The sequence below is a fragment of the Mastomys coucha genome, unplaced genomic scaffold, assembly GCF_008632895.1.
Source record: "Mastomys coucha isolate ucsf_1 unplaced genomic scaffold, UCSF_Mcou_1 pScaffold13, whole genome shotgun sequence".
Taxonomy (NCBI): Eukaryota; Metazoa; Chordata; class Mammalia; order Rodentia; family Muridae; genus Mastomys; species Mastomys coucha.
Window position 1 is genome coordinate 34,220,338 of NW_022196895.1, and position 27,902 is coordinate 34,248,239.

Here is a 27,902-nt window from a genome sequence, read left to right on the forward strand (position 1 = left end):
AAAAAAAAAGCTCACCACAGGATTATCCACATATAATATCCACATATAATAACAAGCTTGTACCATTTTAACCCAGGTGTGGGACATAGGAAGTACTTGAAAGACATTAGCCATTTTGTCTTCTAATTAATTGCTCTAGCTCACAAGCTTCCCCCAAATGTACTGTGACCAAGAACTTAAATAAATTCCAGTCCAGGAAGCCAAAGAGCTCAGGACAGGAGAGAATCCCGCTCAAGAAAGGCATGATGTGGTCTGGTCCTTCTGCTACTGGTCTGGACTGCCAGGGAGGAGTATCCTTTCAGACTCTTTCCCATGACCACCTGGTGGTACTTCTGGGAGCAAAGTCAATCTCCAAAGGACCAACGCCTAGACTCTCTTTGACCTTTGCCCTGGTTAGAGCCCAGGAAGAGGCAGCAGCAGGCCAAGAATAGGTGACCTGCCTCCCCTCCCGGGGAAGCAAAGCAACTAGAAGCCCCCCTGAGGGAATGTGCTCAAACCTGTCTGTAGGAAGGGGATTTCCCTGGGTTTTAGCTCAGCCAAGGCCTGCCTTGGAGGATAGAGTTAATCTTTGGAAAGTAGAACACACTCATGACAACAGACAGGAAGCCTTGGGAGACCCCCACACACTTTTTATCAGAGACCTTAGCTCAGAAGGTCCTCCCTCCCCCCTAGCAATGTTCTCTTCCTTCCTGGTCCCTTCCAGCCTCTACTACTGCCTTCTTTCTCCTCAGGAACAGCCTGTGTTCCTGTGTTTACCTGGGCTGTTTCGTCTGGGTCTTTCTGTTTGTGGGTCCTTCCTTGTCCCCCACCCGGCGGATGCCTGGGCTGGATTGTGTGTTTCCGGAGTTGCCAACTTGAATCACAGGCTTTTATTTTTAGAAGATTATGAAGGCGGGGGCTGGGAAGAGAGGACTGGGGACCCAGAGTTAGTGGAGGAGGATCTGAATATGGTGTCTGTGGTATGAGAGTGGACTGAGGCACCATGAAGGGTTGGGGGGGTGGGGGGGAGCAAATAAACCAGATTGGGGGAATAGTTGGGATGGTGGGGAGAAAGGGAGGCAAGGAAGCGGGGGAGTCTCATTCTCTCAGTACCCTGGGGGCCCTGAGTGGAATCAGAGTCTATCCGGCTGGGGAGGTTGAGTGGAAGGGCCCAGGTCAAGGGTCAGTCTCTGGCATGTAGCTGGATCCCTGGGGAGGCTGAAGAGCCTGAGAAACAGGCTAAAAAAAGTGGCTCCCTTCCCCCCTCCCCAGAGGCTTTTGGGACTGGAGAATAGCTTCCTGTATGGACAACTGTTCTGTCCCTTCGATGTCTTAACTCTTCTGATGCTGGGGTCAGAGAACCCATGTGAGCATGTGCTCACTGCTCTTTCACTCTGTGTGTGGGGGTGGGGGTGGGGGGTAGTGGACATCAGTCAAACCTAAAGCTTTTAGGGTTAGAGGGTCCCCCCTGAAGGGATGAGGAGCCCAAGCTGAGAGGAAATTAGCCTTAGAGTCAGAAACATGGTTCGTATTTCTGTCTGCAACTGGGGGTTGTGACCTCGCAGAGTTCCTCAACTCTGCCCTTCAGATGAAGCCTTGGGAAAGCAGGAGAGACTCAAGGCAGAGATGTTGGTGCTGGGAGGAGCAGAGGAAGAAGACCTGCCGATCCTCCATGGCCTGGAGTCCCTTAAGGCAGCCCTGTGTCCTCAGACACTGAACTTCGGTGCTGCCTTCTCCAGCTGCCACAACAAGAGGCAAGAAGCTGCCTGCTTCTTCTACCCCTGAATGGCTTAGGCTCAGCGCGTGCCACACCTTGCACATCCCGGGTTGCCAATAAGCCAGACATAAAGAAGTAAACTAAAATAGATGGGTGGCCTACCTTAACTTCAGCCTAGGCTGTCTCTTCCCTCCAATGGTGCCTCCCGAAGAATACTAGATTAGAAGTCAGAATTGGCCTGGATTCAAGTTCTGACCGATACAGCGGTGAAAGGCTTTGAACAAATCCCATTGCTCCTTGGGGGCCTCGATGCCATTTAACTGCAAAATGGAGATCAGAAGTAAAACTACCTTATGGTAAAGCACCTGCCTACGACAGATCCAGGCAACCCTCTGTCAACCTACAGGGGTGTCAGTTGTAGACCTGGTCCAAAGGTTGGATGTCCTTTTGAGACAGAGGCAGCTTGGAAGCGTGACCTTGGGCAAGTTCCTTGGGTCTCCACTTCCTCGTAGGCAAAATGAGGGCTCTGCTAATACCTACTGCAATGGACTGTTGGGAGTGCAAATGAGATAGTACACAAGAATGGCTATACAGTGCCTAGTGTTTGGTGGACTCCATAAATAGTGGCTATTGTTGCCTTCCCCGCCCCCCACCTCCTTACCCTCCTCTCCCTCCTGCTACTTCCCTGAAGGATAACAGATATGCCCAGGTCCTTACTCTGGCCTCTTTGGGATGAAAATATATCCTCCTGAAGCTGGGGCTTCACAGACTCTGAAAGGAGAAGGGTGAGAGGATTTTCACAGGCTGAGGGTGCTGGGAATTCACGGGGGGAGGGCAAAAGAAGGTCAGAGGCCAACGCTCTCTCTTCGTTTCAGCTGCTGGGGTCCGGTCTCTCATCCTGCTAGGCAGCGCGAGTGGAAAACGAGAGCTGCTTATCAGGTTAGCTTGGAGCCGATGTCTCTGGCTGTCTCCGCATATTATCCGACCCATCCATCGGCTCTCCTGCACGCCCTCCCTGCCCCCAGCCCTGCCTGTGCTAACTAGTTAATTGGATCTTGGCTAACCTGGTTATGGACCGAGTCAGCGGGCTCCTCCGCCTCAAGAAGCCGGAGCGGGGGAGGGGCAGAGCCGTGCATGAGAGTGTATGAGCTTGTGTATCTGTGTCTAGGAGCCTGTCTCTGAGCTCTTATCTAAGCCTCTAGGGATCCTATAACCCGTGGGCCTTCATCTGCGTGCTTCAGAGGAGTCCAGAGCACCCGGCTTCCGTGGAAGAGTGCAGGACACGGATCACATGACTTTTTCCTCGAAGCCAACAGGACCTGCTAACAGCCCATCTAGCCTGAAGGCACAGAGATGGAAAATGTAGATGATTCTTAGTTTCCTCCTCTGTAAAATGGGATTATAAAACTTATCACCTCAGGGGAGTCATTTGTGAAGATCAAAAGGAACAGCATGCACAGCTGCGCTTGGTGCTTAGTAGGCGCTCCGTGCCTGGTAACTGACCACCACCACTAATCAAGCTGGGCTCCAGCCAGGTTCTTTGGATCCTGGGGGCAGGGCAGAAGGGTCTCTGGGGTGGAGGTGGAAATGCTTTCATTCACAGAGGCTTGCAGGTGCTTCCTCTGAGGCAGGACTCCAATCTCCTCAATTGTTTCTTATGCAAATGTTATGCTAATGATCTTGTCAATATACCCCCAGTGCCCAGCAAGAAGAAGAGGGTGGGCTATGTCCACAGGTTTCACTTTGACCAAGCATGTCCCTTCTCTTTCCAAAGAGAAGTCAGTGTTGATCCACCTAAGAGGCAGTCCTAAGAACACTGAGCCAGAGAGGCTGTTGGAGGGAAAAACAAAGAAAGGCCTGGGTCTGGGTAGAAAGACAGCCTTATCTGGGCCATAATCATCAACATCAAAACGGCCTTTGGAAACGTCAGCTTCTTCCCCGCCCTGTGCAGACTACTCTTCAATTACAGAGGCCCAGCCCCTGGCCCTCAGGGTGCTGCAACTGGGGAAGGGGTGGGAAGGGGGAGAGGGGAGGAGGGAGGGAGGAAAAGAGAGAGAGAGGGAGAAGGAGAGAGAGAGAGAGAGAGAGAGAGAGAGAGAGAGAGAGAGAGAGAGAGAGAGAGAGAGAGAGAGAGAGAGAGAGAGAACTAGCCTACAGGCTGTTTCCTAACAAGCTAGTGTGGACTTTGAGTTCTCCTTGAGCCAAAGGCCAAGCTCAGGCCAGGAGGACTTACCTGGTAAAGTGGGCAGACGACACACAGTGAAGGACGTGATGGCAGAAGTACTTGTCCAGTTTTGCTTGTACTTTCTTCCCAGCAAGTTCACTGGGGTCTTTATGTCAGTGCTCAACCATAAACCCTGAGGTCTGATAATTCCTGCCTCTCCAGGGTATAGTGAGACTTAAGGCCTCAATGTCTGTCTGTTAGCCCTAAGTGATGGCCAGATTGATAGCAAAAGAAAGGCAGGTGACCCTGCTGGCTGCTCCATGGCCCTGTGAGCTCAGCCACGTAGCTGCTCCCGCTTTGCACCTGCGGCTTGGTAAGTCCCTTCCCTGTGGCAAGGAAAATGAGGAAATCAGATGGTAGGTGCCTCCAACTGGGTGGGCCGGAGCTGGATCTGCCCTCTGGACACATGGCCTGCCTTCTAACTCGATCCTCTCTCTAGCTTTGTCCTCCAGATTACAAAAAAAAAAAAACCTGGGGGTGCAGGGTGATGCTATAGGCACAACTCCAGCAGCAAGTGAGGACTGCTAATCAGAAAGATGTGGAGACGACCTCATTCCTGGGGATTCTGTGCCTACACTACCAGGCCCTCTTGCTAAAAAACGCCTGGCCACTTTCTTTTGGTTCCTCCAGTCCCTATAGAGAGACACTCACATATCAGTATTTACTCCTGGGCAGACTAAGCCTTTGACACTTAGTAGGTGCTCAGTAAGTAAAAAAACAAAACAAAACAAAAAACACCCAAACTGGAGGAACCAGAGAGTCATCCCTGAAGACTGTCTAATAAATGCCAACTTGAGCAAGCAGCTAGCTGCTGAAATTAGACCAAGGAGGGTAGACACGTATTAATATTGGACCCGTGGCAGGGTTAACTGTCATCGAGGGTAGGGATAATGAAGAGAATGACTTCCTGTACTCGGAGCGACTTCCTTCTGAGATGGCCTTCTGAAGAGGGCAGATCAGCACCCACTGCTAACTTAGGGTCCCTGTGTCCTGTGGCCTTACTCGTGCTTCAAATGACCTCTAGCCTGGGGTCCCAGTTAGGACTCTGACCTCTTCTGCTCCTGCCTTTCTCCTGGAGCCCCATAACCCTTTTATCCATTACCTTCTGCTGCCTATCAGTAGGGAACCCAAATCGAAGTTCTGTATACCCAAGACTTACCTTTCCCTTAAACCCAAAGTTTCTAAGCCCCAAGGCAGATTCACCTTCTGTCCATTCTGCATCCCCAGAGGCTATAAAGCAGAGGCCTCTGGCTAGAAAGGAGACTCCAAGGGTTTGTATTAGAGTAGAGAGTTCTGGTAGGGAGAGGATGAGAGATAGAATGAGAAAAAGAGAAAATAGAAAAATAGAAAGGGGAAGTAACAGAGAGGAAGATAGCTTCTAAGAGAGAAGAGAAAGGAAGGGTGGAAGGAAGGAAGGAAGAAGGGAGGAAGAGAAGGGAGGGAGAGGGAAGGAAGAAAGGAAGAAGGAAGGAAGGAAGGAGAGAGAGGGAAGAACGGAAGGTAACCATGTCTGTTTTCAGAATCACAGAGCCTAAGCATGCTCTGCCTGGGAGCTTACAGGTTATCGGGAAAGATGAGGTGGCCAAACGCTGAGTCCCGAACTTCTGTCCCTTAGCTTTGAAGCCCTGGCTTGTACCTGCTCTCTGGCCTGCTAGCCCAAACCCCTCTTTCCTCACTGGCTGCCTCCCCTTGGCAACCAGTCCCTGAGGACATACTCCTGGGTACCATCCAGGGGTGGGGGCTGCTCAGGAGCCATGCCAAGCTGGGAAGCACGGCCAGGAAAAGAGTCGGCAAAGCAGATGCCGCCCCTCTCCTGCTGCCTTGATTAGAGAAATTGAGATGTTAATAATATTCTGAGATGCAAGGTGCTAATTAAAGTTAATTACTGTTTCCTTGTGAAGTAACCTCTCCTCGTGTTTACCAGGAACAAGGCTGCCAGCCGCTCCCCTGGCTCGTGCCAATCACGATGCCCGCTGCTCGGTGTACCCCACACCCACACAGGTGCCCTCAGCTGCCCCAGCTCAGCCCAGGCAGGCACCAGGAACTGAGGTTCCCAGGCCCTGCCTCTCAACTAGCCCTGTGCAGTAACACAAACACACGTGAGTATGAGTGACCATATGACCTAGAGACAGGGCAGAGGACCTGGGGCTGCCACCATGTTCTCAGTCTCCTCTTTTCCTGCAGGGTCTTGCCTGTCTCTTTCCAGCTCATTGACCTGGAGCAAGGTACTTAACCTCTTAGCATCTGTTTTCTCATGTGTATGTGGGGTTCATAATTCCTACCTCGTATTGTTGTTCTGAGAGTCAACTGGGACACTGCCTGTAAAATGTTTAGCATAACCACATACATAGCTGGATTTAATAAGCTCTCAATTAAGGTTAACTGTGATTGTTTTTGTCTGTTAATAATCATCTGCCTTCTAAACCCCTCTGCTATGTGGTCTGGCTGCAGGACATAAGTGGGTGAGCTGAGTATATATACAGTTTTATATATATATATACACACACATGCAGGTTCTCCTGCTCCAGACTTCATAGGTCTTTGGGGGAGAAGCCTCCCTCTTGGGATCCAGTCAAGTTACCATGACAACTATTGCAGGTGTTCACCTCCAATATCTTCTGCTCCCTCCCCAGCATCCCCATCCCAACACAACCACACTGGCCAATTCTGGGAGAGGAGAGACCACCTTTATGATAAGAATTGCCCAACACCTAGTCTAGACTGCCTCTTCTGTCTTCTTGTCTTCTCAGAAAGTCTTTAGGCTGGGGTAGGCTGGGGAGAGAGCCAGGGGACCAGACTAAGCCCTGTTCTCAATTATTCCTTCCAACTTGGTTTCCTCTGGAATAAGTGCTAATGACTTATTATCACTGTCATCTTTGATTTGGGAGGATAGAGGCTTTGCAAAGGGCGCCCCTGACTATATCATAGGGAATCAAAGAGTCAGGAACCCCTGCTGGCTTCTGGTACCTTCTCCGGCTATAAGAAAAGTCCTGGTCTTTTCTCTCAGGGAAGTACTGTCCAGTCAAGCCTAGGCCACTTCTTTTTATGGGCTTAGAAGAGTAAGAGAAAGGCACTTGGGTTGGATATCCAGCCCAAATTTGGGGGTGAATGTGATTTGAAGGGGCATTGATGGAGCAGTGATTTCCTCTGGAAAATCCCTAAGGCTTGGCTTTTCCTGATGAACCCCTTCATTCTCCCTGCTGTGGCCCCAGATCCCAACCTCAGGCTTGTAAGTATGACAGATCCTATTTGAAGTACTTCTCTCCAAAACTCTGGCATCTAAACCCTCCGGAAACCTGGACCCTTAGCACCGAAGCCCAGCTTCTGGTTCTAGATCCAACTGCTTTCAACCCAAGTCCTTCCTCATTTTCACCTCCTCCCAAGTGCCCCTCTTCATCCCCACCCCCACCAGTCTTCTTTCTCCTCCCTCCACAGCCCTTCTCACCTAATCTTTTTACAGACCTTCAGCCACCTCACCACCCCCAGTTTCTCGCTTCGGCTATACCATCCCGAAGTCAATTTCCTTCCTTTTCTTCCCTTTCTTCCTTCCTCAGACATCTTTGGTGGTAGCAGTGGAAAATAACATAAACAACGTTCTCGCCTCCTATAAGCTTCTATTATAGTGGGAGGCGACAGAACTTAAACAAGTGACAAGGTAATGACAAACAGGGATAAGGTCAGGACGAGGGACAAAGGAGGACCTAAGACCCAAGTTAAAAGGGTCCCCTTCATCTTCCTCACTTGGATAAGAAGGTAGGGAAGGGTGATAAGCAGTTCTCTATGGCTACTGGAAGGAAGTGGACCCTTGGCACAGTCTGTCCCCATCACTTACCCTGTTGCTAGCCTCTGCTCAGCTGCTCAGTCAAACCATGGCCAAAGTGTCAAATCAGGGTGGCTTCCTCCTCAATGGCCCACCCCTCCCCTCCCCCTCCCCCCCACCAGCCATTTTTCCAGCTTTTAATTCATAGTCTTCAGGGGATAAAGGGTAAAGGTGCCAACTCCTGGGGACTTATTTATTTTTAATATATTTTTAGTTTTATTGAGACAGAGTCTCACTATGTAGTTCTGGCTGTCCTGGATCTCACTATGTGGGCCAGGCTGGCCTTGAACTCCCAGATCCACCTGCCTCTGCTTCCTGAGTGCTGGGATTAAAGGCATGCACCACCACACCTAGCTTTAAATTATTTTTATGGATGTGTAGGTCTTTACACCTAGGTGCAGTACTCTCAGAAGTCAGAAGAGGGTGTTGGATTTCCCAAATGCTGGAGTAACAGGTTGTTGAAAGTCACAGGTGCTGGGAACAGAACTGAAGTCCTCTGGAAGAGCAGCAAGTGCTCTGAACTGCTGAGCCATCTCTGCAGCCCTCCGGTGAAGTGTCCTAACACCTCCTCCCTGCTGTACAGATTCCTACTGCTGCAAATAAAATATGCAGGCTCAGGGAGGATTTTAGAAGGTTTCTGGGCAGGAAAAGGCTCGTGGGGGCAGCTTTCTGTGGGTCTATGTTTTTGAGGGTTGAGAGTACAGAGGGCACTGGGCAAGTGGAGTAGGTCCAAGCCGAGTGGCAGAATCACATGCACATTGACAAACACAGTCCAGGGACTTTACCCTTCCTGGTGCTGCAACACCATGAAATATTCAGGCTTCTGGATGCTGCTCATCCCTTTTTGTGCCCCTCAGCAAGGATGCTTCTTCCTTTACATCATTCATGGCTGTCCTCTTTCCTCCCCTCAGAGGCAGGCAGGGCAGGGAAAAAGCAGACCTGAAGCTAGAGACGTCTTTCTGATCCTGCGGGTAAGAGGCAGAGTCCAAGCCCCATCTCACACATAGCTATGGCCTCTGAAAGAGGGTAGTGACTAAATGGCCTCAGGAGCAAGTGAAAGAGATGCATCTGGGGCTACGATGGGCTCAGTTTGCTTCCCACAGATGAAGAAGCTTCAAGAGAAGATGTTCCTGAAGGGCTCTAGAGAAAGAAGTCTGGGCTGACCATAAAACCTGCCACTTATTCGTGTGTGTGTGTGTGTGTGTGTGTTTGAGACTGAGTATTCCTACGTGACTCTGGCTGTCCTAAACTTACTATGCAGACCAGACTGGCCTCCAATTCACAGAGATCTTCCTGCCTCTGCTACCCAAGTGATTGAACTAAAACTATGCGCCATTAAACCTAGCGATCTATTTCATTTTTTGAGGCAGCATCTCACCCCCTTACCCAGACTAGTCTTGAAATCACTATGTATAACCCTGTGGATGTTCTGAACTTATGTCAATCCTCCTGCCTCATCCTCCCGAGAGGCTGAGATCATAAGCATGTTTCACCATGCCCGGTTTAAAGCTATCATTTATCAAGCTCTTATTGAGCCTTTACTTAGCAGTTTGTATGCATTAGCACCTTAAATCCACAAGACAAATTTCGGCTTTATTATCCCCATTTCAGCTAGGGAAACCAACACTCACAGAGGTTAAGTAACTCCCCGAAGGCCACCAGACAGACAGTCCAGCACCAGACTGAGCTCTCACAGGCCCATTCTCCTTAGTAACCTCCCTAGACATGAGAAGGCTTAGAAAGGGGAAAGACAGTTCCTTTGGTCCTTCTATTTGTTGTCTCTGCCAGTATGGAGTGTTCTGTCAGGCCATCTTCTGCTCTGTCCCCTCAAGATCCATCTCTTTCTCTATATCCCAGTAGACCAGCTCCCACTTATGATTTTCCCAACACTAAATTTATCTGTCCATTAAATAAAACCTGTAATGGAGAGACAAAACCGGGAGAGCTTGAGGAAGGAAAAGATGGAAAGGGATGGGCTCAGGGATCTATCTAAGACAGACCCAGAGAGAAGGAAGAGAAGTAAAGAGACACACGGAGACGGAGACAGGAGGGAAGCACAGGAGAAGGAAGCAGGAAGAGGGTGTGCAATGACAGCCGGAAGGACAGAGGTGGGGGTGACTCCCAACCTGGATGGATAGAGGATCTCTTCCAGAAGTCCCCTCCCCACCCCTTCTGACTCCACCCACCCTCCCCCCATTATTTCCTTCCCCTCCCCCAACATCTTCTAGAGAACAATTCTAATTAGACTAAGTGACTAAGAGGTGGTTTCAGCCTGAACAGCCAATTAGGTCAGGAATAAGGAAAAGTAGCTCCCCCAAGTCTCTCACCCCAACCTACCCGCCTCATCTGCCATTTTACCCAGAAGGAATAGTCTCACCCCAAGACTCCACAGGGTCATTCAAATTGCCCCATTTCTACTCCTTTCTCAGTACCCAGGAGCGACATGACCCGCCCCTCTCCCCTGCCAGTCCACACTCAGTCTTCTACCCCAACCCCTCTATCTCAGGACCTGGAGTCCACTGAACCCTCCTGGCAAGTGGACACAAAGCAAGGATAAGGGTCTCCCCAAGAGGCCATCTTCTAAAAATCTTTTCTCTCTCTCTCTCTCTCTCTCTCTCTCTCTCTCTCTCTCTCTCTCTCTCTCTCTCTCTGCTGACGTTTCTCTTCTCATTCTCTTCCCACACCTTCTCTCTTCTTCCTCTGGCACTTATTTCTAACATCCATGGACCAGGCCTCCCAGTTGCCATGGAGACGCAGTGTGCAGCTGGATGGTGAGTGTGTGCGAGGAGCTGTATGCACTTTGCAGTAGGGGAGGGTGGGTGGCTCTGTGGGAAATGCATCAGTGTGTAGGAAACATTCTTCAAGGGGAAATTAGACAGGGATCCAGGTCATCTCCCCGAAGTGTGACTGTACTGGGATGGGGGACACTCTGGAGGGCTTAAACCTTTAAATAATAGATATTTTCCTCTGGGAACACTGTCCCCCGGGGTCAGATATTCATGTCTATCTATCTAGTCTAGGCACTGGACAGGCTGATTCTGGAGGGAGCAAAGCTGCCCCTGAAACCTAAGGAGAAGAAGAAGTAGTCTAGGAAAAGGTTAGAAGTGGACTGAGATCAACTGATCTAGAGTCAACTCTCCCTAGAACTGGGAGAGGCAGTTGTATAACAGCTGAGCAGATGGGCTGACTGATAAAAAGACCAACAGCTCCCCAATACCATTCCAGTGAGTGGCAGGGGAGGGTGTCGAGGGTGTCGGCAAGCTGGACACTGTTCTACTCATTTATTAGAGAGCTCAAGGTACCTGCCTTTATGAAGCTTAGCATCTTCCTGGGGTTCATGAGGAAGGCTAGCTCCCACCTCAGACCCTTTGCAGCTGCAGCTCCTCGCACCTGAAGGTTCTCCCTAAGGGCCAAAACTTGGAATTTCTCAACCACCACCACCATAGCAAAGCTTCCTGGCTATGCTGAACAAAGCAGCCCCTTCCCCTGCACCACCTCCGTTTGTTTGTCTTTCTTTCCTGTCCCATTGTTTCCTTCCTGGCACTTAGACACAGTCTGTAATTACCTCATTTGTTTGTTTGTTTGTTTGTTTGTCTAGTCTGTCTTCTCAGTTGGAATGTAAGTTCCAGGGGAGAGAGTAAGGATGCTGCCTAACTCGGTGCCCAGATGTCAGCACCTGGCACAGGGCCTTCCCTGCTATAAAATAAAAACAGACAAGGACTTCACCAACCCTTAGAATTCACTCTATTAACAGCCCCATTTTATATATGAAGAAACTGAGGCTGTCATCTGCCCCAAACCAGGTCACGAGGAGTTGTACAGACAACTTTCTGCGATTATTAAGTTCACAAGTGACAGAAGGACTATCTTATCCAACCTGAAATAAACCTGGTTCCTCTTCCTGTCTTTCTGCCTGTGTGTATGTCTCTACTTCCAGACCAGACATCCCATGAGAAAGCTGGGGCAGAGAAGGAAGGAATACAGAATCTATAAAAATGTAAATCTGATCTTTTCTCTCAGAGGCATGAACTCCTTCGATGACCCTCTCCTCCCCCCAGTTCTCAGATAGAGGAGCAGGTCTTTCTAGTCCTGGCTTGTATTTCTGCTCAACCCGCTCTTGATTTTCCAGACCACCCTATCTACTCCACCTCCAGGCGCTCACATACAGGACTTCCTGTGCCTGCACAGCACAGACCCATCCCTCCCTCCCTCTGTGAGCTTTCAGTCATATGTGCCCTTTTGAAACAACCGTTTGGGAAACTTTTTGCCTCTGGAGGAGGCAATCCCTTTGGTTCTTGAGCCAGAATTTCAGGCTCAAGTCTCAGCTGAACACAAGATGTGTTCATTGTTTACCTGTCTTTATTTCTCATAGAGATCGTGCGTCATTCTTGGGGTGTCCCAGTATCTGGTTCTTGACTAGTAAGAGGGAGAGGCCCAAGAAATGTTTGTAGAATTAGTAAGTGAACCAGGGTCAGGATTCTGGTACCCAGCGGGCCACTCCCATCTCCTTCAACTTCCTTGACCATTGACACACATCCCTCCCCGCCTTTGACTTGGTTTTAACTAGAGGGCCTTCCCACCCTCCACTCTCTCATCAAATCAGGGTGGGGAAGATATGGAGCCTCCATGCTGCCTCCTCATTCAATGAGATTTAAAGACTGGAGGAACAGGGCTTATGAGTCTGTAGCTGGAGTACAGGGGGACTGACGGGATTGCAGACTCGGCCAGGGAGCTGACCTAATCCTGTGGACTCAAGGCTGCCAAGAACTTTGCTTCCCTCATCTCTTCTCCCACTTCTACCAATGTGCCACATTTCGGAGTGCATGATCCAGCTGTGTCTTCATGAGGTACTCTCTTGCTTCCCCTCATCCATCCTCATCCTTCAACACACAGCTAGTTACAGGCTACAGGTCATTTCAAAAGTACCAGAGACCTGGAGAGTCTAGACTCCAACATGCCATGCATGTAGGAATGGATGAAGGGGGGGAAATCAGCGACCGAGGCCCTCCCCCGCCTCCCGCGCGCCCCCTCGTCAATCCGGGGTTTACACCGTGGCTCATCCAGGATTAGTCCCTGTGCTCGGCTAATCCCAGTGGCTGGATGGACCCAGAGTCCGAGGCCCTGAAAGCACAGGCCCCGCTGGGAGCGCGTAGGCGGAGCGGAAACAAGCCTGGCTGGGAGAGGAGGCGCGTCCGCGAAGGCGGGGCCGGGAACTGGCCGATCCTGTATCAGTTCTTCGACCTCTCTCAAACCGGTGTTTACCCGGGAGCTGGACAGAGGAGGCCAGGTCGCTCCATTAGCGGGAGGAGAACGCAGTTGGAGCCCAGGACAGAGACCTTGTCAGTCCCCTTCCCCAAAATCAACTTCCAACCCTCGTTCTTGAGCGTGGGAGGAAGCGCCAGACACACAGATGCTTCCCGCCCCCCACCCCCATCCAGTTCCGCAATGCCTACTCATTGCCAAAGGAGCGGGAAGTGATACACCAGGGAACGACACAAGGGCCCCAGTTCCCACCCTCAAATCCCTGTAGGGCTCCCCACTGAAGAAGGTAATTCAGTATTGTCCTCCCAGAGAGGCCCTCGTCCCTGACCTGCACCTGAGCTTGGGGCGGAGGGAGTGTACGGAGTGCGGGAGCAGATAGGCATCACTTTGAGGTGCACAAACCAGGTGTCTTACCCTCTGAGTTCTTTCCCCCGCCCCCTGCCTTCAACCCCGGAGGGCACCATTGATCCCAGTGTGGGTCTCTCTCACTTGTCCCCCTAGCCCAAGGCATCCACCCAAGAATAGCTTTATTCTCCCAGGGCTGTAGACCCGAGGGACTGGAAGAAGCGGAGTGGGGTCCGGTTTTCACACTTTTATTGTAAAGCTCGGGAATAATTACACGGGTCTTTCATTGACAGCTCAGCAAACAAACCGGAAACGAACCGAACCGGAGGGGGTAGGGGCGGTGCCTGCGCATGCTCGCGGCGAGGGGAGGGAGGTCAGAGAAAGAGAAAGACAGAAAAGACAGAAATCATTACAAATCAACGGGATTGTGCTCGCAGCGCCGGGGATGGGGATGAGGATGGTGTGGGGGCGGGGCCCTTCCCGGGAGGAGCGAGGCGGTGGGAAGTGGCACGAACCGAGAGAAACACGACCCCGAAGTGGGCACCCGACGCGCCCAAACCCCCCTCCCCAACCCTCCCACCCGACACACGAGAGAGACACGGCCCCCCTCCCCACTCAGATAACCCGAGGAGACACAGTCTCCCCTCCCCATGGGCAGACATACCCGCCCTGGAACCCCCTTGGGCGAGACGCCCCCCCCTCCCAGAGAAGTCTCACAAGGAGAGGCTCTCCCCTAAGAGACTTTCTCATGGTCAACACAAGCCATCCCAACACCGGAGACAGCCCCCACCCAGGGAAGAAATGGCTCCGGGGGGGCCAGCTCTGGAGAGAGTGGTATCCTAGAGCCCCTAGGAGAAAAGACAATTCAGAGATGCTCAGCCTCACTCCAAGTGCTGCAGGGCAGACACTCCCATCGGAGAGATGGGGGTCAGAGACGTCTCTTCCAGAGAGCGTCAGAGACAGCTCTTGCCTGGAAAGAGAGCCTGCCCAAGACTGACTTGTCTTAGGTACTCCCAGGAACCCTGGGAGGCAAACAGGCTCCCCAGAGAGCCTGGGTTGGGAAGGGAGACATGTTCCCATGGTCCCCAGTGGGAAACCATGTCCCCAGAGACTCCCAAGGGGAGACATAAAGAGTAGGGAGCCCCCAGGTTCGGGATGCCTAGAAACAGCTCCCCTCCTGATGTGAGAGATGCTTCTTCGGGGACCCTAAGAAATATGTCCCCACATACCCTTCCCCTACTAACAGACATGCTCTGAAGTAGAGAGATGGGGACCAATTTGGTCCCCTCTAGGAAGACACTGACTGGGTCAGGCTGGGTTTGAGGGGGGGGTCTCCTCTGGCCAAATGTCGCCTATTGGTACATAAAACTGTACGCGACACAAGGCATTGGGGAGGGGTCTCACAGACCTAGGACCAACAAAGCTAGTCTCTAGTGCTGTCACCCACCCCCTGCCCACCTTTGGTTTCACCTCTTGAGTGCCCAGGTGGTGACAGACTCAGTGCCCTTACCCCAACCAGGGGGTTAGGACCCTGCCTTTGCCTGTGGAAGGACTTCTGCTCTGTGCTTCTGAGCCCTCCCAGCCATCTAGGCTACCCCCTTCCTTCTGGCTTCTCCATTGTGCAAAATGTTCCTCTGCCCTCCCGCTCAGTGCTCAGCAGTCTCCAAGGCCAGGTCAGGGTACCCAAGACACCAGGGGCTTCCAGTAGGAGTCTACTGACCCCAGGAATGCCTCTCGGCTGGATTACCCTCTCCATTGAGCAGATGGGCCTCATACAATCTAGTTGTCCAGATCCTAACCTTCAGGACCCAGGACAGCCCTCCCAGGCCACTGCCCCACTAGCTGGGCACCTCATGCTACCAGCTCTGCCACTATTGCACCTGCCCCATTTGTGCAGGGGAAAGGGGCTGTGTCCTTAACAAGCCCCCCTGGCCCACTTTCTGAGCCTCCCCCAGGGATGGGAGCCTTTGGCCAACCCCTAGACCTGACTGTGGTCACCTTAGCCACCCTACCCCACTGCCCTCCATAGAAGGGCTGTAGATGCCAGGGCCACCACCCTAACAGTGCACTCCTTCCCAGCACTGGTACCCCAAACACAAGTGGGGGTAAGGAGGCAGAGAATAGGGTGATTCTACAGCCCCTGGCTTTTCTGGGGGTGGGGGTGGGGGTCTCTGGGGTTACAGGAGTCAAGACTCCAGCAGCACAGCTCCCAAAGGCACCAGACAACCCAGCAGCCTGTCCACCCCTTCCACAATGGGCCACACCCTCCCCAAGTTTAGACTAAGTCAAGTGGGAGCCATACCCTGAGTCTCCCAGCCTGGGCCCTTGGGGAGCTGGAGAGGTAGGGGCCAAGGCAGTGGGGGCTTCTGGAAGGAAGAGAGGCTGAGGCTATGAGATGGCCACAGTGGGAGATGGGGGCACTCTGCAGGATACCCCTCACACCTCGGCTCCCCCAACCCCCCCCGAGGTGAAGAAACACCCCCACCTCATCATGGCTGACTGGGCTTCTCTGCCCCCTAACCTCCCCACCCCCTCCCCATGGGACCCCTGACCCTGGTGAAGGGAAGCCCAACTGGAAGAAGGGGCCTGGAGACCAGGGTGCCCTGAGGCAGCCCTTCCCACCCCCTGAGATCAAGGCAATGGTGGTTTTACAGGCTGACGGGTCAGTCATGGCAGGGGCTGGGGGTTGGAGGGCAGGGAGGAGGCAAGATTCCCCCCATACAGGAGGCAGCCACCAGCCACCCCCTGAGCAAACTTTCCTGCTCCCAACTCACCCAACCAGGCCAGAGGCACAGTCATCCCATCCCTGTCCAGCTGCCCCCCCACAGCCTCGGGGCCCCTCTTGTGATGCTCATCTGGGTGTGGGAGGCCAGTCTGAGCGGGGATCCCCCCCAGGGCACAGCGCAACAGTTCCAAAAAAATAGAGATTTGTATTTTCTTTTTAAAAAAAAAAATTAAATAAAAGCCCAGCTCTGCTGATAGGCGAATGTGTTACCCCTGTCCCCACCCCCACCCACCCTTTGTTTCCTTGGCCTGCACCCCCAATCCCACCATGGCCCCAGGGGTATTTACAACATGGAACAATAGAGGCCTGGGGGGGCACTGCGGCAGGGAGGAGGGGCACAGGGCAGGTCCCCCCAGAGGGGCCCCCCAAGACAACACAACATCAACAAGAAAAGTTGCAAATCAGGCAGAAATGGGGGACATCATTCCAAGGTCCTTATATACAGACACCGCAAGACCAGCAGGGAAGGGGGTGCCCAGATGGGATCAGGCATGAGCCTGTGACAGGCAGGTGGGCCAGCCCAGGAGCAGTGCTGGAAGAGGCCTTCACAGCACTCTCACCCCAATCCCCACCCCACCTTTGGTAACAACAGCCCTTCAGAGAGCCCCTGGTGGTGGAAAGTTTCCTTTGAGCATTCCCAGGGAGTAACTCCCCTAGTTTACCCAGTTGCAAGGCTACACTGCCCTGGTCAGCAATGCAGGAAACAATGAGTTAAAGTGTGCTGCCCACTCTTGACTCCACCATCTGCCCAAAGTAAGGGGGTGCTCCCTAGAAGTAGATGGAAGGGAGCCCAGTCATTGCAGAGGAGCCCTCAAGGGCATCCTCTGAGTGGAGCCCCATAGAGGGAGAAGAAGGGGCTCCTTGGAGCTAAGGGGTAGGGGTGGGGGAAAGGACTTGGACCCTGCATGGGGGCAAGGGCCAACGTGGTCTTGAAGCCAGTGCTCCCGCCGATCGGGCCCTGGCCACAGAGTCCACGCTGGAGGGAAGGAGTGGGGCCCTGGAATAGACCCAGTTGGGAACTGGCCGGCGACTGGGGGAGGGGTGGCCGCCGGCCAGAGGGGGCTCACAGGTAGATCTCACGCTTGGCGGCGGTCTGGGCAGATGTCGGTGTGGCTGTGGGTGGGAAGTCCGAGGTCTGGGTCAAGGGAATTTCCTCCAAGGTGGTCGAGTCCTTGCAGGAGTCATGGCTACTGTGGGAGAAGGCACTGTAGGAGGGCAGGAGGCGCACGGGGGCCGTTTTGGTGTTCCGGTCTTCCGGGGGGCTGGGGCTTCCGGCGCCCGCAGGCTCCTGCCCTCCTCGGTCCTGGTAAGGCACGAAGGTGGAGAGTTTGAGGGCGCTGCTCTTGGTCCGGCGGCTGGGAGAGGACTGGCCAGGCATCCAGCATGTGTCAGAGTGACCAAACTCGCTGCACTCCCGGGTACATGTGCCCGTCATGGCGACGTCGGGCAAAGGGCGGAGGTCTGCAGAAGAGCGAGAACAGCCATTAGGGATGGCAACCTCAAAAAGCTCTGCTCCACGGCCTCTCATTATCATACCCATTCTGCTTCTGAACTGAGGTGCGGTTTCTCCTGCACACCGAGCTCAGAAGCACACACCCCTCAGGCAAGCACAGCCTTCCCTTATCCACTGTGGCCCGCTGTCACTATTCCGCTGCTCTCTAGGACAGTCTTCCCACCCCACCTCCCCCCCACCCCCGAACCCTCTTAAGTAGGTGCAGTTCTTTCAGCTTCACCCCTCCATCACTCTTCTCTCTCACACACACCGAATCTGCCTTCAGACAGGTGTACAAACAGCTCATCTACAAACCCTCACCTGTCTCCAGACAGGTTCAAATCATGGAATTCCACCTTCAGATAGGATTGAGGAAGCCCCACTGTAATTTAGAGCCCCCCCCCACATATACAGAATCATGGTTATACAAATCTACTCCATCAGATACCTCTGTCCCCAAAGACTGCACATACCTTCCAAGTCCCCTTAAGCCTTACATGCTCCCAGCTTCCTCAGAACCCCACCCCACCCCACCCTAGCAGAGCAATGTTGTACTTTAAAGCCAAGGGGAGAAGGAGAGGAGGAGATGAGCATCTATGTGGGCTGTTCACACATAAGCACACACATACACAGGCACACAACAACAAGCATACACATGCAGCCCCTGCCCACTTCACACCAGCCCCTCACCAGCCACCACTCTGGCCTTGCCCCCAGCTCCCTGCCCAGAACACCCACGGGAACAGGAGTTGGCCGCCTGACATCAGCAGTAGCCAGTGTGGTTGCTGGGCAGCCGAGAGTCTCCATGGGAACAGCTGGGCCATGAGCACTTCCTGTCACGGCTGCCCCTGGGCCGCCCTCACTCGGGGACAGCACCAGGCGGTGACCCCCCTCAGGGACATGACTGAGAAGCTCTGCCTGGGGTAGGGGCTCACCCACCCCTAGCTTGGCCTCCTGCCAGTGTAAGGTGAGGAGGGGATAGACTTGTTGTTAACCCTCAAAGTGCCAAAGCTCTGGAGTTCAGGCTTGGGGGGGCGGGAATCCAGGATGGCACAGAGCACTGGGTGGGCGGGGCTGGGTGCTGGGGCGAGTCCCATAGACCCCAGACCCCAGAGCAGCTCCCACCTACCTGGCACTCTGCCTCAGGGCCTGCTCCGGCCAGCCGGCTCTGCGCGGGCACAAAAAGGACGAGACTGGTATGAGGTCACGCATGGAGTGGCAGGAGACGGGGCAGAGGGTGCTCTGGGCCCAGGGCCTGGGAGCTTACATGGGGCCCTATGACTCAGGGTGAAGTCTGGGACTTCTCATCTTTTGGGAAGAGGGAGACTTTGGACTGAGAGAGGCCTGAGACCCAAGGACAGCTCTAAGTCAGTCTTTCTATCCCAAGGGCTGGCTTATTCAGAGTGCCTTCACAGGCTGCCATGGATACCTGCTCACACACACACACACACACACCCGTGCACACACACATGTGCAGCACCGGCTCATTCTCACAATATATCTCACCATATGTTCCCACACTCACCTCTCCTCCAGCTCCTCCCTTCAAAACACCCCTAGACAGGCCCCCCCCACTCCCTTCCCCTTCCTTAAGCAAACCTTCACCCATTCTTCTCCTGGAGGAGGGGGAGAGTTTATTCTTTCCTGAGTTCCTCAGAGAATCCAGGTGCTATCATGAGAACATCATGTTCTCTTCTCAAATCCTCTCACTCATTTATCGACCACCATGCCCCTTCCAGCCTCCCTACCATTTATCTGAGCCTCCTAGTCACCATTCCCAGGATCCCTTTGGCCAGGAAGACAATGTAAGGCGATGGCCCCGGAGTCAGACTTTGATATAAATCCCTTTCAGGTCTTTTTCTTTTCAGATGTGTAACTTTGAGCAAGTTGCAGAGACCACGCTCCCCTCCCCCGAGTCTGATACATGGGTATCACAAAGTTCTCAGGTGAGCAGTGAATGAGTAGACATATATCTTAAAAATATGGTGCTTGCTACAGTACATACAGACAGAGCTCAAGGTATCATGAAGGGTCATTTTAAATCGTCATCACCCCTCTTGGATTTTCACTCATTCCTGGCATGCCTCAGCCTGCTGACCCTCCTCACCGTTCTCGGGGTGCTCCATTTCACCTATGCTGCCGTCAGGGGTGGTGCGCTCATAGTGGTCCTCAGGGAGGGCCAGGGGACCAAGTCGGGGTCCCGAGGATGACTTGCTAGATGGCGTTTCAGATTCTTCCAGGCCACTGTCATAATAACTGTGCTGCGATGGGTCCTGCAGCTCCTGGGCCTGACTGGTGGCCGAGAAGGTGACACGGCGGTGAGGTAACTGTAGGGAGAGACAGTGTTACTCTTGGCTTGCCTAGCCTCCTCCCTGGGGCCCAGCACCACACTAGTCCCCCAAGCCCAACAGGACCCTCCCAGGCCTCAGCCGCAGCCAAGAGGAGGCCCAGTCCCCTTAGTACAGCATAGTCCCCAGAGAGCACAACCTCTAGCACAGATGCCTCATAATTTGAGGCTAGCTCCCAGCACAGCCAAGTCCACACACTGAAAAGTCCCAAACACAGCATAGGTCCCACTGTTATCAGTCCCCAGTCCGCCATGCCAAGCCTAACCCAGCACGATACCATTTCAGCACAGCCCTTCTGGCCCTAGCCCAGCTTTCCCGATCCAGGCATGGCCTCCCTTGCCTTTCCAGAAGAAGCATTAGTAAAGAGTAGAGCCCCAAGAGCAGAATAGCACAGTCTCAGCCAACATCAATGGCCAGCTTGGCCTCTAAACACCAGCACAGGCCTCAGGCTTCTCAAAGAGATTCCTGAAAGCAGAAGACTTCTGATTCCCACAGAGCTCCTCTGCACAGAAGAGTCTGAGTGCGCCTTCTAGGCTTGAGTTCCTCACCTGTCTCACTGCTCTGAAACTTGGCCATTGCCTCCATCCAAAAGGTACCAACCTCTTGCGTCTTGCTTCTCAGACCAAGTCTGTAATGCTGAGGCCTCGGAGAGCCCCATCCCACTGAGCCCTCAGCCACCCCATCCCGCCCCCGACCCCTGCCACAAATCCATTCATAGAGGCCCGAGTGTGGGAGCAGATGGAGAGAGGAGAGGGGACCTGTTAAGAAGTCAGACCTAGCCGGGCAGCGGGCAGCGGTAGTGCATGCCAGCACTTGGGAGGCAGAGGCAGGTGGATTTCTGAGCTTGAGGCCAGCCTGGTCTACAGAGTGAGTTCCAGGAGAGCCAGGGCTATACAGAGAAACCCTGTCTCAAAAAAACAAAAAACAACAACAACAAAAAAGTCAGACTGAGCCGGGCAGTGGTGGTGCATGCCTTTAATCCCAGCACTTGGGAGGCAGAGGCAGATGGATTTCTGAGTACGAGGCCAGCCTGGTCTACAGAGTGAGTTCCAGGACAGCCAAGGCTTCACAGAGAAACCCTGTCTCAAAAAACTAAAAAAAAAAAAAAAAAAAAAAAAAAAAAAAAAAAAAAAAAAAAAAAAAAAAAAAGAAGTCAGATCTGTGGTGTCAGAGCACAGAATTGGAATTGGAACCTCTCAGTCAGTGCTCCATGTCAGGAAAGGGGCTTTAGAGGGCAAGGCCCTGCCTGGTAGAACATGTGACATCCATCAAGGATTGGGAAGGCTCTTCTCTATGGAGACCCCTCTAGGAAATGAAAAGACCTAGGAAGGACCTCCTGCTCCCTGGAACCAGGCAAGTGGAGACTGGGTGCTGGCACTGGGAGAGCGGAATGGTGACAGGCTGTTTCCTGCCAGTAAGTCCTGTCTGCCTGCCACGGGTTAATGATCAGACCAGGAACCTGGCAACCTCAGCCTGGCACTTGGCATAACCGTCAAACCACCCACCTGGGACCTCCACTGGTTTTTCCTGCCAACCAGAAATTAGGAGTTGGGAAGGGCACAGATCCTGGGCCCCTGGAGGCCAGAGGAGCAACAAGGCCCAGGTCCTGTTGATGAGTCAACAGACTAATCCTCCAGGACAGAAGCGCTTTGGCTCAGCTCTGTGGCCCTTTCATAAGAGGTCAAGGAACTATTCAAGAGATGATCTCTTTTGAATTTGAAAAAGAGTTTGTAAGCCCACACTCCCACTCCCCAGCCCTTCTGCAACCACCTATTAATGTCTGGGGCTTGGGGTCGGGGTTAGAGTATGAGGACAAGGAGCTTTGCAGTAATAGGAAGGCATCCCGCTGCTACCTCAAGGTTTTCAAGAACCCATTCGATCCCGGATGATGCAAACAAGGGACAAGGTCTCTAAAACTGACCTGCACCTTTGGGGCTAGCAGGTTATACAGGGACAAGATCCACCTGGCATTGGGATAAACAGGCTCGAGGATGGTCCTCAAAGGCACAGGGCAGCCCTTTTCTGAAGAACCTAGCAATCAAACCCTTCGGTCCCGCATGTGGGCAAGTCCCTTGAGCTTTCCCCAGGGTTTGGTTTGGTCTTGTTTTTCCAGTGAAAAGCTGAGTGGTTACTCTCAACCTTCACTGCTCAGGAAATTCTATCAAGTCTTAACAAACCAGGTCCTGAATCACTGTATCTCCAGTCCTGAAGGTCCTGAGACCTTGCTAACCATTTCATGGGCTACCTACCTCGACAGACCCTCCCGATCCATGTCTGAAATGAAATTATTTTTTATCGATTGTCTTTCACACAGGCAGTGAGCTCATTACTATCTTGTCACCCACACTCTGAAAGCTGATACCCACCTGGGAATCCTGGGAGTTTCTCCCTCATCCTCAATCCCACTCCCTAGCAATTAGGATCTTGGCTATTGCTGGGCCTTTCTCCTTACAGTCAGCCAAATCCATCCACCCGCCATCCCCACTGCCATCCTTAGAGCTCCACTGCTTCACCCCACCCCCACTCCCAGGCCCCAGTACAAATGGGAATTGAGCTAAGACTTTACACAGGCTAAGCAGGGCAAGTGCTCTTTCTAAACTTCAGTTCCTCTGGGAAACAGATTTAAGAGACCTTTCTTCTTGAGTGACATTTAGCAAGGTGTCCAGTGCTCACTAGCAAGGGCTCACTACACTCTCTCCTATACCCTCCACTCCAACCAGAATGGCCCGCTTCCTACTTGGTCATACCCATCCCTGCCTCAAGAACTCACACGGTGACCCTAGGCAAGGGGACCCTTCTGCCCAAATCCTACCCATTACCGACAAGCTGACTCTGAGTTTCTATTCTCCCAGAAGTCCATTCCTATTTCCCCCATATTATATCCTAAAAGTAGGAGGCATTCAAGTCAAACAAATGTGGGAAACTCAGTTATACAAGTTTAACAAGTTCAGCCTTTGTTACAGGGTTTTGCAGAACCTTTTATAGGCTAATGTGATAGCTAGTCTCTTGTTAACTTAATCATGAAATCATCTTTTAATTGTATAGTAGATAATGGCAGACTCTGGAAATCAGACTCCCTAATACTATGTGCTTAAATTCTGACTCCATCAATGGCTGGTTTTCACTTATGTGGAATAACTATAATAAACTGGCCTGTGTCACAAAGTTACGAGCGCTGAGTGAATTCACATATGGTACCTTGCACCTATCAAGGCTTCCCGAAATGGGAAAGAATAGCATTAATACAAGTTCCACAGTATCAAATGTGGTGGCACGTGAGTTAATTCCAGCACTAGGAAGGCAAAGGCAGTGGATCTCTATGAGTTCGAGGCCAGCCAGGTATACATAGCAATCTCCAGGCCGGCCATTCAAGGCTACATAATGAGACCCTGTCTCAAAAAAAAAAAAAAAAGAAAAAAGAAAAAGAAAGCTAAAATAGTTTTACAGTACACATAAGGAAAAGCATCCTATGGCCCCTCTCACTTGGCACTTAAGGTTCATTTCACTTGGCAACCATTTTTCAATCAAAGCCGAGTACCATGCAGAACCTGCAGTAGAAACTTGACCTATATACTCTGGTGATGACAACAGGTAGTGTGGGTTGGTAGTACTTAAATGCTGGGAGGAGGTATTCAGTATGGTCCCATGGATGGGCTGAGTTGGAGCCCAGTGAAGGACAAGCCTTCAGACCTTGAAGGAATAAAGGGGCCAGCAAACTAGAAGGAAAAGAAGCAGCGGTTGCCAGGCAGGAATAGAAAACAAAGTGCGATGTCCGGAGTTTCTGGAGGTCACCTGACAGAGCCTGACTTCTCAGGAGAAAGAAGTCGTAACTAGATATGACCTCCCCACAACCCGCTCCTCCAAACTCTTCAGATTGTTTTTTCACTTTGGGGGTACCCCAGGGCTTTGGGGAGTTTATAGATGGAACCAAAAAGGAAGCTGGCACCTTGGTCCTCCTGGGAGTGTCTCAAACCTCTTTGGTCACCATGGAGATAAGTTGCCTCTGGCCTCAGAGACTCTCCTAGGGCAGGAGGCCCCTCACCCACAACTTAACTTCCCTCAGGCACAGTCAGAGACAGGGAAGACCCAGGAGAGCAAGAAGTGAGAGACGTAGGGAGAGAGAGAGCTAGCTGGCAGTCCTGGCTAGGGTAAGGAGTCGAAGGAAGGGAAAGGGAAATAGATGGCTTTGGACAGGAGGCAGAGCTGGGACACCGCATCCTATGAGAATGGCTCACTCGAGGGTACAAAGTGGGTCTCTGCAGTGCTGGAGAAGCACCTGCCTCTCCCAGGGCCCTCCCTCTCTGAAGCCCAGGCAGGTGATCAAGGAGAGACTCCGGGCAGGGCCAGCTAATTGCTGAGTTGTTGGTGTGATAAAGAGGCTGGGAAAGGGACTTCGGGGAAGATCTTGCCCTGAGGGAAGGTGGATGGTGTAATGAAAAGGTTCTCTGGCTTCACCTGGGGCAGAAAGGGAAACTGCCACCCCACACAGGTGTTCTGGTGTCTCTCAGAAGCTACTCCATGAGGGCAGGTGGGAAAAAACTGTCTTGGACCAGGGAGACCTCTCTCATAAACAGGCTGAGGGAGCATGCTACGGCACTCCTCCATTTGAAAGCTGAAACTTTCTCCAGACATGGAAATGGGTGTTGGGGAAGGCAGGAGATGATGTGCTAAGATAGGGCTTGAATGAAATAGGCAGGTCTAGGGAACAAGAAGGGATAAAGGGTAGATAGACATGGTGAAACCAAGGCAAGATTTGAGAAACAAAGCTACTTCCCGTCTCTCTCGCTGCTTCTCTCAGTTCCAAGAAAATAAGAAACCAAAACTCCAAAAATAGAGAACTTTATTGTAGGGCCACATGAATAGGGCTGGGGTAGGGGATGTGGGGCCAGCCCCCCCATGGGGCCAGCCGCCCCCCACCCCGGGCCTGGGGGATGAGGAAGAAGTTAATACACAGTACATATAGAAGGCACAAATGGGGAGGTTCCCCCCTCCCCAACCGAGTCCCCACCCAGATACTAGGTCTTCCGTGTCCCCTCCAGAGAAGCACCTATAGCTGATCTCCAATAGAGACCCAGGTTTTGAGTGGTCTTCTCCCATAGACGCCTGTGCCCTTCCGTCTCCAAACCTATTTACCTGCCCATCCCCTCCACCTGAAAGACCCAGTAGCTAGTTCAGCATACTGAGATCTGACAAGTCACAGACTTGTCCCTTGTGGGGAGGGGCAGGGAAGACATGAGGAAACCCCCTATCAGTTTCCACTCAGCCTAACCCTCCATATCCGGGCAAGGCAAGCAGGACCCTTCCTTGAGGCCTCAGTACCCTGAGATCAGTGTTCCCACCTCCCACAGTTAGCTCAGGATGCTCCCTTATGATCTAGTCGATCGTGGCAGGCAAGACACACCTGCTCTATCACTCCCACACCTCGGTCCAGATGGCCCCATGGTAGGGGTGGGGTGGGGGCTGGGGCGTGCTAAGCCGAAAGGGCTGGCCTACCTGCTTGCTGGGGTATTTGGGGGGGTTGGTGCGATAGCTGTAGTCGGAGTACTGCTCGGAGCCCGTGGACGTGGTGTCCCCAGTGCCCACAAATGTGTTTGCAGGCGGCAGGTCCTGCACCACCTGGTGCTTCTTGGAGGCCGAGGGTGACTGGGGTTGCAGCTGGATAGAAGGCAGTGGGGAGTTAGAGCGGTAATGGCGGCCCAAGTCGGGGCTGCCTGGTGGGTAGTTGAGGGGTAGGTGGATTCGGGGACTGTCCCCGGGGGCATCGCTCATTAGGTTGAACTTGAGGGACTTCTGCAGCCCAGTGTCATCTTCATCCTCCACTGGCTTCACAGGTTTCGGGGACTTGCTTTTCTTCCCCTTGCTCTTGCTTCCCTTAGCAGCTTTGCCACTGGGCTTGGGGGCGTACAGATCTTTAGTCTCCTTCTTCCCAGCCTGGTAACCACTCTTGGCCTCCCGCTGCCGGCAGTAGCGCACGAGTACTGCCAGGGCGATGAGTAAGGCGACGGCCACCACACCGGCTACAACCCCAAAGAGAATGTTGCCACGCTGCTTGGAACGCTCGTACTCTGGATCCCCAGCGATGTCAATATCTAGGGGCGTGTCCAGGCTATGGACGAGGAGGGTCTCTAGCAGCGTGCGGTTGGCTAAGGTCTCATTGACATAAAGGTGGACCAAGGCTGTGCCGTAGCGAGGGGGCTTGCCACGGTCGCTGACCTTCACCACCAGGCGGTGTAACCCGTGGTGGCGCCGTTCAATTTCCTTCTCCAGTGTGATGGCCCCTGAATGTGATCCAATCTGGAAGAGCCCATAAGGGTTGCCACCGGCAATGCTATAGGTCAGCTCAGCATTGATACCAGAGTCAATGTCCTCCGCTGTCACCTGGCTGACTGTCTCACCAAGACGTGTCTGCGGGGTCAGCAGTCGGTGAGATGTGTTGGAGGGGGCGGTGATAAAGGGTGCGTTGTCGTTCTCATCCAGCACATTGATGGTGACGCCGACGTACGCCGAACGAGGTGGGACACCGCCATCTACGGCCTTCAGTTGAAAGGTGTAGGTACTCTGTTGCTCCCGATCAAAGCTCAAACTGGATAAGATGGTGCCCGTGCCATTCTGGATAACAAAGTCACCATTGTCCTGCTCTACCGAGAGCTGCACCCGGGCATTCTCCCCCTTGTCTCCATCAATGACGGTCACCATACCCACTGGACTCAGCGCTGGCATGTTCTCCATCACTGAGAAGTTGTAGCCACTTAGCATAAATTTGGGGTCATTGTCATTACAGTCAAGCACATTGACAAGGACCGTGGCTGTGCCCTGGAGGCTGGGACTGCCTCTGTCGGCCGCAACCACCTTCAGTTCGTAGCTGTCTCTCTGTTCCCGATCCAGCGATGTCTTCACCCGGATCTCTCCACTCTCTGGTGAGATAGTGAAGAGCCCTTGGGCAGCTGGCTCGGGTTCCAGAGAGTACACCAGCTCTGCGTTAGAGCCAGAGTCAGCATCACTGGCCGTGACCTCGGCCACCACTTCACCGGGCTTGTTGTTTTCTGGGAAGGCAACTTCAGTGAAGCTCTGGGTGAAGACGGGGGCGTTGTCATTGATGTCTACCACCTGTACCTTGAGGGAGTTGGTGCTAGAGAGTGGAGGGTTGCCGGAGTCCACCGCCACGATCTCGATGGTGTAGTCTTTGACTTTCTCGTAGTCAAGAGGGGTGGTGGTCTGCAGAAAATACTTTTTCTTGCTGTCACTGCCTGTCTCGCTGGCCTGGCGTAGCTGGAAGGGCACATCACCTGCCACAACACAGGTGACGGCTGCGTTCTCTCCCTCGTCTCTATCAGACACCTGCACCAAGGCCACGGCAGTCTCTTCTGCCACGTCCTCTGATATGTTAGCCATTCCATCTTGATGAGTCACTAGCCCTATGCCTCGGATCTCTATGGTTGGGGCATTGTCATTCATGTCTTTCACAGTCACAACTACCTGGGCACGGGCACTCTTGGGGTTGGCACCTCGGTCCTTGGCGAGCACTGAGAAACGCAGAGTGCTTAGATCCTCACGATCCACGGGGCCCTGGACGGTGATAAGTCCAGTGTTTCGGTCTAGTCGCAAAAGGCGCCTGACAACCTCAGGTGCCTGGTGGAACGTATAGTCAATCTCCGCATTGGCACCTTGGTCCGAGTCATTAGCTTTCACCTACAGAAAACGGATAGGTTAGTAAGCTAGGATCCCTGGGCTGCTGATGTCCTTTCCCACAAGCACATCAATGATGCTCACTTAGTACCCTTTCCAAAAGCGGTACACGGTAAAATTCTTCCCCCTAGGCCCGGCACTGTGGTAGACACCGTTAACCTACTTCTCTAAAGAGCCCAGATGCAGCTTGCAAATCCTTCTTAGTGATGCTGCATCACTAGGACTGGGCAGAATTATACTCTAC

At 52.8% G+C, this 27,902-nt stretch overlaps 1 protein-coding gene across 7 annotated transcripts in view; it reads right to left on the minus strand.

The window, feature by feature from the left end:
- Window positions 1-13,577: 13,577 nt before the first annotated feature.
- The window catches only part of Pcdh1 (protocadherin 1), a 28,337-nt gene continuing 14,012 nt past the window's right edge, over window positions 13,578-27,902 (minus strand). For 4 of the 7 annotated variants that reach the window (XM_031365523.1, XM_031365520.1, XM_031365519.1 and 1 more), the window contains exons 3-5: window positions 25,466-27,661; window positions 19,732-19,951; window positions 13,578-17,593 (exon numbers count right to left, since the gene is read on the minus strand). In XM_031365523.1, coding sequence (XP_031221383.1) covers window positions 17,196-17,593; window positions 19,732-19,951; window positions 25,466-27,661 — 2,814 coding nt within the window. In that variant the 3' untranslated portion in view covers window positions 13,578-17,195. Of the gene's footprint in view, window positions 17,594-18,753; window positions 18,793-19,731; window positions 19,952-24,795; window positions 27,662-27,902 lie in introns of those variants that run through there. The other 3 variants (XM_031365525.1, XM_031365526.1, XM_031365524.1) reach the window with 2 other exon arrangements.